Raw genomic sequence first — 13,733 nt, forward strand, 5'->3', positions numbered from 1 at the left:
GTATGAGATCTGCGTAAGTGAGCAGATATACGGAATCATAAAGAATATCGGCCCGGTATATACTGTATAACCATTGTAGTAGAAAAACATCATAAATACCACAAACAACGACAACTTTCGAAGACGCTTCTTTTGGATTTTTAACTAGTTGCTCTTGACAAGGTTATAAATGCATGCAACACTTCATCATTGACCAAATTATGAATAAAATTGAATAGTATATTTACATTGAAATGAACCCGACTATTTTCGGCTGACACTCGTCAGGGGTAACCGTCAGCAACTAGTAGAGAATTCAAAAGAACATCGCGTATCAACAATCGTATCACAATATATGAAGTCACAAGCATGATTTGTCGAATACGAGAGCGTTCAATGTACTGTTTTTAGATGGGACACGAACTCTTTTTGTTGACACAGCCGTGGCTGGTATATTTCGATAAAAGTCGACTCCAAGGCACACAAATGAAAGTGTGAACGGCCCCTTCCGACAACGCGAAATCTGTCGTCTCTCGATAATTTTGCGCACAGGTGGGATTATCTAACAAGCGTTTGCCAATTGCAGAATTTATTGCCTTTGATTGTTCCGCGTCAATCTTGAGCGGATGAGTCGAGGGTGAACTTTTCCCCGAGCGTGATGCGCGTATTCTAATAAATGCTGATTTATGCGTTTCTGTAAACCAGGGGTTCTCAACTTTCCTTGCGTTGCGGGCCGCATTTTAACAGCAAAAAGAGCTGCGGGCCATTATTACCGTATATTTGTGGACTATACTATTATATTTAGGCTAATATAGCCTATTTACCAGTCTTGTATGGGCATTTAGTTTGTATGCATTCTACAGCATAATGGACAGCGTTCGTAAGCTTTCAGTTGCTGTTTCTAGTGAGATTGTGTCATCTTCCGACAGAACAAGTAAATCCCTTCATGAAGCGTGCATTGCATTCGTTCCCAAGTCAGCATGTGCACCTTCAAACCCTTGCACCAGAGAACTGAACTCTCTGTTTCAATGCGTGAGCGAGCAAGTATAAAACTACGGTTACTATTTCTTTACAGACGCCATTGTCACTTTGGGCTCTCAATGATATGAGAAGAAGTCTCATGTCCGGGGTAATTTCTGAGCAAACCAATCAACCATTCTCATTTCCTTCCATGGCTGATGCCCGGCACCAATAGTTACAGAAGTCAGCTTTGTTAAGTTGATATTGTTTGCTAGTCCCCTCTCCCCACGTTTGCCCAGTCAGCATTACGTCTACAAATATATCCACTCTGATAGAATACCCCAATACAATTAGCGTTGCAATGTCCGTAGATTTTGTCCAATGCTAGGTTAAAGTAGTCTACGGGGCAACATGTTTCAAAACACGCGACAAAAGATTAACTGACATTGCTGTTACTCTTGTCACGGTTGAATCAGACAACCGCAGCGTCGAAATTTGTTAGGTGAAGTTGTCCTTGCTGCTAAATTCCGGAAACAGCGGAGATTCGCACAGTATAGTAACGTTTGGTTGGAGAAACACCTTTTCTAAGATTTCATGGGTTTAGCGATATACCAAGCAATTTTGAACCATGCGTTTTTAACGTCGCCGGCAATCTCAACAATGCCTCAAAATATGGATTGCTTAGCCTAAGACCTAGCTAGCAACGCTTTTTACTAAGATCAGGTGATATGTGTAACTCGAGATGGAACTGTCCGAAGACCTATTCAGAACAATAAGAATCTAAACTCGATCATATATCAAGAAACCAGAAAACATTGAAGAATGAGGATAAATCAAACGAAACAGAGACGAAGCGATAAGAGAGCTAAATTGATACCGTATGCAACAATACTGTGACGGTAGTAATTGCGATCATATTGAAAGATCTCGCGGGCCACAGAAAAAGCGTCTGCGGGCCGCGGGTTGAGAACCCCTGCTGTAAACGCTTTGAATCAGCATTAACGCTTTTATCACGTAGCCACAATCATAGTGGTACTTAAACGCAAACTACATTACTTTGTTGAAATGCAGAATTTTATATGAAAAAAATATGCCGTCAGTGGGGTTCGAACCTAGTCCTACCGAACGCAAAAATTCGAAAAGGATTGGGTCCAACTGTATTGGATGGGCTGTGCCGCCCCGACTATTCACAGGCGCTATCCCACTACTGGGCGACGCGGGAACTTTTGGCTGCTCCCTTTCGGGCCTGGCCCGGTTCGTTCCTCCTTAGACAACCTGGTCGTCCAATGCTTCCAACGGTAGACCATATTGACGCCGAACTTAGTGCGGACACCCGATCAACATAGACCGGAGCGACGCAGAACTCCCAACCTCAAGCCGTTCACCAATCCTGGCCTCCAAGTAACTGGATTACAGACGCGCGCCACTACGCCCAGCCGACAGCAGCGTGTTAAAACGTCATATCTAAACCTCTCTCAAAGAGAACGTGACGTGTTGCTCGAGGTGTGTCACGCCTCGTTGCGTTCTCGTATTTCTTCAACACTTGGAAACAACCGGCGCTGCAATGTTGCTTGAGTTGCCTGCTATCGCGTATCGAGTCTTTCGATTCATGAATACCGCGGTTGATAGCAGACTTGGACAGCTAGATAATCATAGTTGTATGATTAGACTAATTAGAGCGAAATGTTGGTAATCTGAGTGACATGTCATTTGTGAAATGATTCTATTCAATAATTTTAAATCTAATGTAATTTCTGGTTTTCCTGAAAATACTACAGGACAACTGCAGCGTGACACGAGCCAAGCTTGGTGTACAGACATTCGCCATTCTTATCTAGATAATCGTAATTGTTTAATAATACTGATTAGAGCGAACTGTCGGTAATGTGATTGTAATCTACCTTGTGCAATTTTTCTAACGTAAATTCTAATCTGATTTCTGGGTTTCCTGAAAATGCTGCAGGCGAACTGTATAGTGCGAAACGAGCCAATAAGCTTGATATGCAGGCCAATTATGTTCTAATTTGGAAAAGTTGAAAAAAGTTTCACAAAACACATCGTTTCTCGGCAAATATATTTGTATTCAATTCAGCCATTGAGCAATGTCTTGTTGTGCAACGAAGTGTCGTATAGCGTTTGCGCTTGGTCTCGATGCCTTCACACACTTCTGTTTCAACAGAACGGAAAGCCCTAAACTTCCAACAAGTTGGATCAATTTCCCGGTATGTCTTTCGTTTTGCTCAGAGCTAGCGCGGCTTTGTCTGCTCTGCTAATCTTCTATGTCCATTTGTCCATTGCGATGTTAGCCGGCGGCTTGTGAGACCTGAAATGTAGAATTTGTGTTCCATGTTTAACCGTGAGTGTCACATGTCCGTATAGTAGAAGTACAATACAATATAACCAATATGCGTATAGATTTGCGTACAGTATAGCCTACACGAAACAAGAGTTTTAATGGACGGAAATTATTTTCATTCATGTCATGCTATATGTTGTTCATGTTTATGTTTATAAATGAATCCAATTTTATGAAAAATTGCGCACGGCTCTGCCAATAGTATTGATGGATATAAATCGAATATTACCATAATCTTACTGGGCCGCATTGTATTATGCAGGCTTATGCCATGCCAAATAAAAAGTTAGAATATCCCTTGTGTATTAGATCAATCGACTATGCTTTCATTTCCAAACACCATCCATGTTGTCAGCGACAGTATCAGTAAATTTTCATCATTTCAAAAAACACAAGACTTCGATACTATAAAAAGAGGATTCTTTGAAATCAGACACCCACCTGGGCCGATGTAAATAAAAGACGCACATTGGATGGAAAGAAATTGGGATATCATAAAACTAGTGACGAAAATGAATGACGCATGCGCCGATAGGCGAGGTTGATATGCCAGATAGAGGTCCGCTAATCTTGAAGGCTGACTACTATTCATAAAAATGTGGCAGTGGTAGCATGATGCAGAATTTGCAAATAAAAGTTTGCGAATTCCGACTTAATCAAAGCTGAATCGATTGCCCGCCAACAGACAGCATGCCTGTAAAATTTTTCATTACACTCGCATTCATTACGACGCATTCCGCGCAGTAATATAATCAGTCAAATACAGTATTAGGGCCATGAAATGAACAAGCGCGACAACACCTGCTCATCAATATTTCAGTAATCACGCGCGCAAGATAATTCCACGGTGGCGTTTAGATGGTATCAACATCGAGTGTTGCAAGATTTCTGTCCTGTTGTCGCCGTTAGTCCTGTAATTACGCTGGAGTAATCGATTCTGTGGCTATGCGGTTGGTGTACCAGCCCGCGTACCGCCGTTCATGCGTGTATAATGTATGTATATTTTCATGCTTCACGACGCATTGAAATCGTAGCGACAAGCGTTACGGGGACTGTGTGATCTAAAACCAATGTTAAATTGCAATCATTCGGGCTGAGTTTCTTGATGAACATTCATTACAAACTTGATATTGACATTGATATAGATCTGGTACGTATGGTAATAGTGCGCATTATACAATTATACATGGTGATCTGCCGGCAATATGCAGGATTTACAATTAAATGTGTCGACTGCTGAGAGAGATGGCTACTATGAGTCCAACAAGCCTACATGTAGTTCAAGAAACACAGCTTTCCGGCATTTTCCCCACGGAATAATCTCCTACGGTGCTCGTAAATCGAGTCCTGTCACTTGGAAGGATGGTAGAAGTGATGACGTCACTAGAAAGGCCATAAATGTCGATGGAAGTATGCTGATACTGATAAATCTGTGAAGATTTTCAAGTATCGGTCGGGCACTCATTATGATGCAATAAAAGCATGGAATACTAGAGCAAAGAACAGGTTTCACGTAAAATTCTCATTGGACGCTGTCGCGCGCTTGCGTAGAGTTCTCTGATATAAATATTGAGATACAGTCGGAATAATTTATGCCAACTTACCGCGGCATAGCAAAACAGTGTGACTAAAATATGATCTCATCTCTAGACACCGGCATAGCCTACACACAGACAGTAGTGCGTAACCTACCTGGTGAATGTTTATTTCTTGGCCGTTGTCACATTGCCAGCCGACAATGTCGTTATTACTGTCGCGAAGTTCTTGACAAGCTTCTCCTCTGGGACACGGCTTCATAGCGCACCAATGCTTGCTATTGATGATATTTTCTGCGATGAAATAAATATGTAGCGCAGAACGCAATTGTCGATCTAGCCGTGTTTATATCCGTGGTAATTTGGATATTGGAATTGTTGATGATGTTTTTTGCGGCATGTACTGTATAGTACACCGACTCATGTAGCATGATACACATAAAAGCGATCTCCGCATGCATATGCAATATGCATACAATGCGTGTATGATGTCCATATTCTAGGGTTGCCAGTTGCCATACGTCCGGAATTTCGCGGACATGTCCGGAATTTTACTGTTCAAACTGCGTCCGGAGGAAATTCTAAAATGTGCCTCAATGTCAGGAATTTCGAAGGCTTGAAGTAGGCTAAAATTCCTAATATTATCAACTTGGAAATGGAGTCGCGACCATATATGGTTGGAAACCACCGGATATGCATTGTGCAACCTGCTGGCGCCGAAAGTCATTTCGGCTCATGAATAGTCTTATCCGTGTTACATGAACTGACTTAGCGATGTACGTACAATCACGCTCCCTGCATTTTCGAAGTCATCATCCACCACCATAACTCCACCGCTAACTCCGAACACCTGGGCGGGGAGAGATTGAAAATCCACATCCAGCTCAAGTACATTTAATTTAATTTATTGATATTCTACCATGATTTTTGAATCAAGACAACATGATATACTACTAGTAGAAGTTCTGGTATGTACCTTGGAGCAAATGCAGGCAGATACCAGAACGTGTATGAATTCAGAAACTGGAATTAGAATTTGGGTGGAAAGAATTTTCAATGGCATCGACCTTGCGTGAATCTTATGACAGAACGATTGAGTTTGTGCATCGGAAATGAACTTGGTTTTGAACAAAAACAAAACAAGAAATGACCATAAGGCATAAATCTGCATGCGTTGACAATCTTTATTATATGCTACATTATCGTTATTGTTATGTTTTATGCACCGGTATTCACATTTGGTCTGCACACATTTTATGGCTATTAGTTACTAGTTATTAGGGATGGTGTGAGCGTGAGGTTCACGTTCGCGTTCTGTGTGTGAACCTCGGAAATTTAGAAGTTCGCGTTCACAACAGAACCTTGGTAGGTTCTGCACTGTGAACCTTTTGGTAAATTGTAATTTTCACTCCATTATAATCTTTGGCTCAAATTTATTGCATTTCATCTACGGGCCACTCCATGCATGGTGCTGGAAGCATAAAAAATCAACACTAAACGAGCATGTACCAATGTACCATGCACCTCGACAACCTTAAAAGTTTTACTTGCTTTGTTGCAAAATTTTCTCGGCATATCCAGCTTTCCGTTTGTGAATATTTAGTGACTCTCTACTGTGAGCTTGAGCCGCATTCACACAGCATCACGAGCGATATACGTAGTCAGCGAATGATGCTTATTCAACCAATCAATGACATTGATATCGTCTTATGATGTAAAAATCGAACGGTCGTACGGGGTCAGTCTTGACTTCATATCTTTACCGTATCATTAAAACCAAATCCGTGCGATTAGGGTGCTTGCTACTGCTGCATAACTTGTTGTTTGTGGTATCGGTAGCGAGTATAGAAACCCGTTGTACACTCTGCTCTCAATATCAATGTAGCAATACTCAGACTCCGAACACATTGTCCGGTCTGACTAAGACCGTTAAGGCGTAAGCTTATATTCCTTTGGTAAGTCCTCGTCGAAATTGTTGGCAAAGCGACGGAATGTACTGATTTTATGCAATTATCATATCCTTTGATTATCGCGGTTGATACATTTAGCGACGTTTAAAACGCCGATATGTACTTCAGCATTGTGGCATTATGTGGACCGAATCTTCGCTAGGTATCGTATACATTAATATAGGGCATAGGCTATCACTTCATTGAAAGATAGGGTTGGAATTAGCAATATGACGTCACGTGACGTCACGAGGTTCACGTTCGTGTTCACACAGAACCTTTCAAAAAGGTTCGCGTTCACACGAACCTGAACCTTTCAGAGGTTCACACCATCCCTACTAGTTATTGCTATGTAGTAAAACATTGATAAGTGTCAATAATTTTCATTGATAATGATTTCAATAGGAATAGCTTATCTAAAATTGTAGCATAATTATAATCATTTTGTGATGTGTGGACTATATAGGCTAACATATACCTATATTTCTGAATGAGCGCCCTGTCTCCATACCTACGCCGTTGGGACATATACCGGGAACATTCTGCTGATGCACACATAATGCAGAAGTAGATAATCAGCTATGATCCTTATCAAGATTAAAAATACATTTTTCATGAGAAGCTATGAGTTTAAAACATGTGTTAACGAGACGGCAAGTGTCGCCATACAGAACGCGTAGAAACCTTTGACACAGGACGGCTTCCCTTCGGTTCTACCGGCGGCGTATCCCGGTTTGCAGTTGCACTTGGTCTCCAGTTTATTGTGCCTTGTGTTATCTTTCTTACAGCATTCCGCGTCGATTTCCTTCCAGCATCGTCCAGCGGCGCCCTGAGATTCGCCGATACCATCTGCCGAGAGTAGATCACCTGAGCAGTTTTTGCATCTGTCAATTAATTATTAACCAGGCGATATTAAGGGAGGCGGAAATCGCCTCCGCATTAGCTAATAACATTTCATGACCCTCCGGAAGAACCCAAACATTAAGATCGTGACAACAAGCGTCCAAGGAAACGTAGCACCGTAGCGCAAAAACAAACCTGCTCTCTATGACAGAGTTGGCAACTAGAATATTCTCAGCATTTCCAAATTAGATTAGAATTACTGAATACGCGAAAACTTGGGAATTGGATAGAGTGCAGTTCATATCAAGTCATAGTTCGTTCTTATGAGCTTGAGAATGACAAATGTCTGTACAACATGCTTGGTCTGTTTCGCCCAAAACAGACAATTAGACAATATTATATGCATTTAACAAAATAGATTGGAATTTGAATTCGAGCTAGATTGCCGGCATTTCGACCTAATTAGTCTAACTAGATAACTAGAATTATCTAGCTGTCCAAATCTGCTCGATGAAGTTCATGATAATCCACTAACCATGAATATTGCATCGCAGAAGTAGAGATATACCATTCTTACCATTTACAATTCCGGTCTTTACGTCCGACGGCCACACACAGATGACTAAGAGCACAAATCCAGACTTTGAATAGGATAGTGTGTTCATTATCTTAGAAGTAAGCCTTACCGAGCTGATTAGATCTTATATAAAATTCGACGGTGAATATAGATTGCAAACGCAAAAGAAAAATAATCGCAAACATACAGTTTCGAACATTTCTTAAATAAATGAATGACAGGGAGATATCCCTGATGCGTGAGTATTCATGTGCTGTACATTAGCCAGTCACTCGAAGCTCGTAATCCATGTTAAATTGTTCGTTTCAGAGGGCGCCATATCCAACCTTCGCATTTTGCACACATCCAATGATATTCAACGGGGAATCTGATCACCCGATTTTGTCGAGAGTACGCCCTTTTGATGCGAAAAAAGTGGAAGCATTATGAGCCTAGCATATTTTATGATATGGCACGATAGTCGCCACCTTATAGCGACTATTGTCGGCGCTCTCTCGCGAAAGGTCGCGATGCTCGCGTGAACTCGTATACTTTTGTAAAAGGTTATTTATGAAGACGAACACATGACGTAAAGTTACGCCACAATGCTAGTACAAACACATCAATTTTTTCCATCCTGTATAAACTAGGGTTACCATACGTCCTCTTTTAAGAGGATTTGTCCTCTTTTTTGACATTTTTGAAAGTGTCCTCGGAGGACGCCCTTTTGTCCTCTTTTTTGACATTTTGTCCTCTTTTTTGAAAATTTAGGTCACATTTAGAGCAAATTGCGAGTGATATGCCGTGAATTAGCACATAACTGACGCTCCGGCGGGTATTTCGGAGTGAAAAACGGATATTTTAGCTCTGGGCGGAAAGATGACCTTTTTTTAGTCATCCACCTAGCAATGCGAGAAGAAAAACGGTATTTTGAGATCTGAGCGGAAAAGATGACTTTTTTTTTTTTTAGTCAACCGATCACAAAGTGGGAAAAATTCACCGGTTTTTGAGAATTCTTCTCCGGTTTTGCAAGTCCCAAATTTCTGAAAAAGTGTCCTCTTTTTAGATTTCCAAAATATGATAAGCCTAGTATTAACCCCCCTACCGCCTGTCAATAATTAGTCATTAATCTACGTGTATGTTTGAAATGAAATGTCCTATTTTCATTGAGTCATAAAAATAAAAGGCAAAATTACACTATATATATCAATTATAGAACAGAGAGAATCTTTATTCGTATACATTACATATCAACATAACACTACAAAAATGTAACAGTGAAATGCGACATGCAAGGTAGACGGGAGGCTCGATATGACAAAGTCTTCAGAGCCGAGCCACCCGGGACAGGAACAATTTTCACAGTCGATAACTAATGAAAAAAAAAATTAAAATAAACTAACGAACGGAAGGAAAAATAAGACACAGTATCATGGACCAATTTGAAATACAACGCAAATACAATTTAGCGGTAGTTAGAGATAAGAGATTGAAAACATTGTTTTTTAAAAGCACAAGAGTCTAAATTGCGGAGATTAGGTGGCAGCTTATTCCAAACATTGACACCAATAAAACTGATTGAATTTTGCACTAGACTGGTAGAGTGGTGTTGCACAGACAAAGACAAGTTAGAAGAAAATCTGGTATGATGTTGGTGGGTATCTGAAGGTATCTTGAACAGATTATCAAAATATAGGGGCAGTTCACCCTGATGATAGCTATGCATGAATTTCATTACCTCAAATTTGAAAATGTCTTCCACTTTCAATATTCTAACGCTACGATACATGCTATTACAATTCTCATATCTAGATTTCCGACAGAGAATTCGTATGGCTCGGTTTTGCAAGACTTGCAATTTCTGCAGATGTTTTTTCGCAGCAGGTCCCCAAACTAGGATCCCATAAATGAGATAGCAGTGAATTAAGGCATAGTAGACTGATCTGAGAGTTTGATGTGGAATTAAATTTTTAAGGCGATAGAGAGCCCCGACACCTCGCGAGATTTTAGTTTTTATATTGTTGATATGATCAGACCATCCGAGTTTATCATCAATGATAATGCCAAGATATTTAACAGTTTTATGTGTATCAAGATGTGCGTTATTTACTATAATTCTACTGCGATTCACTTGTGTATGAAATACGAGAGTTTTGGTTTTGGAGGCATTGAGCTGAAGTTGGTTAGATGCCATCCATTTTGACACTGTCGATAGCTTAGTGTTAATGTTGTCAAATGCATCAGATAAATTTTTACCTGGTATAACTAGGCTGGTGTCGTCAGCAAACAGTGTGATGTCATTGTTGAATAAATGACCAATATCATTGATGTAAATTATGAACAGCAGGGGCCCGAGAACTGATCCCTGAGGTACACCAGTCTGTATGGGTAGTAATTGTGAACGCGTTGTTCCAATATGAACAAATTGTTTCCTATTTTTTAAGTAAGATTCGAAATACATTTTTGCAAGTCCACGTATCGTATACCATAGAAATAAAGTTTATCAACTAGTTTGGAATGATTGACACAGTCGAATGCCTTTTTCAGATCTAAAAACACGCCAGTGGCAACATTTTTAGAGTCAATGAGCTCATATATCCTTGAGGTAACATGTAATATAGCTTGAGAGGTTGTGTGGTTATTTCTAAAACCATATTGATTTGAGTTTAAGAGATTCATTTTATTGAGATATAACTGTTAAGTCTCTCAAATAATATTTTCTCAAGCAGAGTGGCAAACGGTGACAATATCGAAATGGGTCGATAGTTGCTTGCGTTGGTTTTGTCTCCACATTTAAATACAGGTATCACACGTGCTATCTTCAAGTAATCAGGAAATATCCCTGAAGAAAATGAGAAATTGAATAATTTAGCGATGGTATCTGCTAGGTGAATTCCTATGTGTTTGACAATAATGACAGGTAGTTGGTCGTGACCTTGAGCTTTATTGTTTTTCAGTGTAGATAGAACACTTATGACTTCATTTGGTGACGTTGGTTGAAGATAGAATGATGAACTTGGGCGTTTTCCAAAAATACGATGGTGATCGCCATCATCATTCGAGCAACATTCCGAGAGTTTTGTGCCGATGGTAGAAAAGAAACTATTAAAGATCTCAGTCATCCGGGACTGATCAGAGACCATTTGATCAGAAACAAAATCTTTTATTTTGTTAGGTGCCTGAGAGTTGGATTTTCTGTTGATAATACGATTTACGGATCTCCATGTTTCACGTGGATTATTTTGATGTTTAGAAAAGTGTTTCTTAAAATATAGTTCCTTTGCTTTCGTTTTGATTTGAGAGAGTAAGTTGGCATATTTTTTGAATTCCAATTGTCTAGATTCTGACCATTTATTTTTCAGTGATCTGTAGAGTCTGTTTCTGTGCTTGATGGATACCAGTATGCCAAGAGATAACCAAGGTTTATTTGATAATCTTTGTTGACGCTTTGATAGAGTTTTTAAAGGTGCATGTTTGTTTACAATACAAGAGATTTCTTTCATGAAGTAATCAAATGTTTCATTAAAGTTGTTATCATGGAGGACCACAGCATCGGTTTTATCTGCCAGGCAGTCAAGGTCACTGTAGAAGGAGGTCAGGTCAATTTTGTGCAGATTTCTGCGCATGTACTTTGGTCTCAAGCATTTAAGACGAGAACCAAATTGACATAATATTGGATAGTGATCACTCAAATTACATTCCACAACAAAAGGGGATATTGATTGATCAGCAATATTTGTATAGGTATGATCCAAGAGTGTTTTAGATGTTCTTGTGACTCTTGTCGGATCACTCGGATGGGTTATAATTTGAGCAGTGCCGTGACTTGATATCATGTCTAGATATTCTCTGACCATGGGTGATGCATCTAATAGGTTGATGTTGAAGTCACCGGTGATACACAAAATGAACTGTGCATCAACAAAGTGTTTAAAGAACAAAACCAACAAAATATAATCGTCACGAAAAACGTAAACATTATAATGAATATCTATTTCAAGTCAGTGCGACACATGCTGTTGCCTTCCAGACATACCAGTTCATAAATGCAAGGCTTTACCTTGGATAGTGTCATTGTATTGTTGGATCGGAAACAAGAGTATGATACCATGCAATTGCTTAATTACAGATTTTGCTTATGCGCCATTGCACAAGACGTACCCCCACCACAGTTCCAATTCGACTATTGATCGGCACATTATCGCAAATCATATGAGTTGAGTGTGCGTCTTGACCTCAGCAGGACCCCTGAGCGTGGCTCGCGTAACCCCTAGTTTTCCATGGAACACCGGTTAAGAAAAATTGCTCTAGTCTAGTTGGATATCAGGCCAAAGCACTTAAAGTGGCGGAAACGAGATATTTATTATTTATACCGGGAACAAATGATATACCGCAGAAATCCTGAGAAACGGTATATCTTTTAACGATGCAGGACCTTGATTTTCTGTTAATTCTTTCCTGACACTGTCACCTGTCGGAACTACTGCTATGATAAATACTTCAGCGCGCGATATTGCCGGACCACGATATGACATATCGATTTAGCCTACCGAGACATGCCCCTTCATTTTTATCGCTTGTTTACGTTATCTGCTGTAACTTTCATTTAGTGTGCATGACTCTACAAGGCGTTTCAACCTTTTTTCGTCTTTTCATCTTATCGCAATCTTGTGCTGTTTTGAAATAATGTAATGGCCTGGGCCAGCTGTCTTGGTCTCTGCGATTGATGTGTTCTCAGTGTTCTGACAACGGCTTTCTGCGGCCGAGGCAATAGTTATATCTACAACATGCCTGAACTGCAGTGAATTGTTGCGTGGTAATATCTAATGAAGGTATAGTATCAGATCCCATTGTTTGAAATGTTACGCCCCTTCGGTATGGTGACATTTTCCATTTCGGCTTCAGACTATTTGAGAATAAATGAAGTCCGCATTACCGGTTTAGAGCTCCAAAACAATGAAATTGTGCGACTTTCTCCGCACAAAAGTCAATTGTGTAGAATCTGTAGGCCAGGCAAGCGTTTATGTCTAAGGCTGAAAGTCAGCATGTGTGGGACCTGGCTAACACAATTCCACTCGCCCCTCCTCGCCTCGCTCCAAACCATAAATAAACGATGCCTAATCTTCATATAATATTCCGAAGTATATCGGTTATGTGAAAATATTACATGAAGTGCCGCACTCAATCAATAATGAGTCACTGGCTACCAACAGAGTTGCTAATTAACAGTAAACATATACAGGTCATTCTCATTATACACAAAAAGATTTCGACAAGAACTACAAACTTCTCTAAAATTCACTCATGTCCCTTAAAGCAAGACTATAGTTCGCCTAAATAACTGCTAACTCGACTGCGATCTGGTTTTCCGTAATTCTTTCTCAGCAATGAAATATTTATACCGACTCGCTTCCGTGATGAAATGAGGCAAAATGAGAGCGCTATTTTTCTCCAAACTATAGTTGTCACTAGATACTCTCAAAAGTCCCAGAGCACATCCACGTACAAATGCGCATTATATATAGTTTGTCTCTTAAGTCTCGCATGCGAAAATG

The 13,733-nt window shown here is 40.0% G+C and overlaps 1 protein-coding gene across 4 annotated transcripts; it reads right to left on the bottom strand.

Annotated features, from left to right (window-relative positions):
• Positions 1-2,082: 2,082 nt before the first annotated feature.
• LOC145456206 (chemokine-like protein TAFA-2) lies at positions 2,083-9,391 on the bottom strand. 4 transcript variants are annotated; one of them, XM_080334298.1, is made up of 5 exons: positions 9,276-9,388; positions 8,200-8,824; positions 7,464-7,646; positions 4,988-5,124; positions 2,083-3,262 (listed from the first exon to the last, which is right to left on the bottom strand). In XM_080334298.1, the coding sequence occupies exons 2-5, from the start codon at positions 8,285-8,287 to the stop codon at positions 3,242-3,244; spliced, it is 429 nt and encodes a 142-aa protein (XP_080190424.1). In that variant the 5' UTR covers positions 8,288-8,824; positions 9,276-9,388; the 3' UTR covers positions 2,083-3,241. The 4 variants fall into 4 exon arrangements, with proteins under 4 accessions (XP_080190424.1, XP_080190422.1, XP_080190420.1 ...); XM_080334296.1 differs by lacking the exon at positions 2,083-3,262 and having other exon boundaries at positions 3,368-5,124; positions 7,464-7,628; positions 9,276-9,391; XM_080334294.1 differs by lacking the exon at positions 2,083-3,262 and having other exon boundaries at positions 3,373-5,124; positions 9,276-9,390.
• Positions 9,392-13,733: the final 4,342 nt, after the last annotated feature.

The sequence above is a fragment of the Botryllus schlosseri genome, chromosome 14 (assembly GCF_051294905.1).
Source record: "Botryllus schlosseri isolate E-star chromosome 14, Bs_hap1, whole genome shotgun sequence".
Lineage (NCBI taxonomy): Eukaryota > Metazoa > Chordata > Ascidiacea > Stolidobranchia > Styelidae > Botryllus > Botryllus schlosseri.

Excerpts from the sequence above, each read along its gene's own strand:
- LOC145456206 (XM_080334294.1), bottom strand. The coding sequence starts at position 8,287 with ATGAACACACTATCCTATTCAAAGTCTGGATTTGTGCTCTTAGTCATC. Across the intron at positions 7,647-8,199 it reads AAAGACCGGAATTGTAAATG|GTGATCTACTCTCGGCAGAT; the intron begins GTAAGAATGGTA and ends AAAACTGCTCAG. Across the intron at positions 5,125-7,463 it reads GAAGCCGTCCTGTGTCAAAG|AAAATATCATCAATAGCAAG; the intron begins GTTTCTACGCGT and ends ATTTCATCGCAG.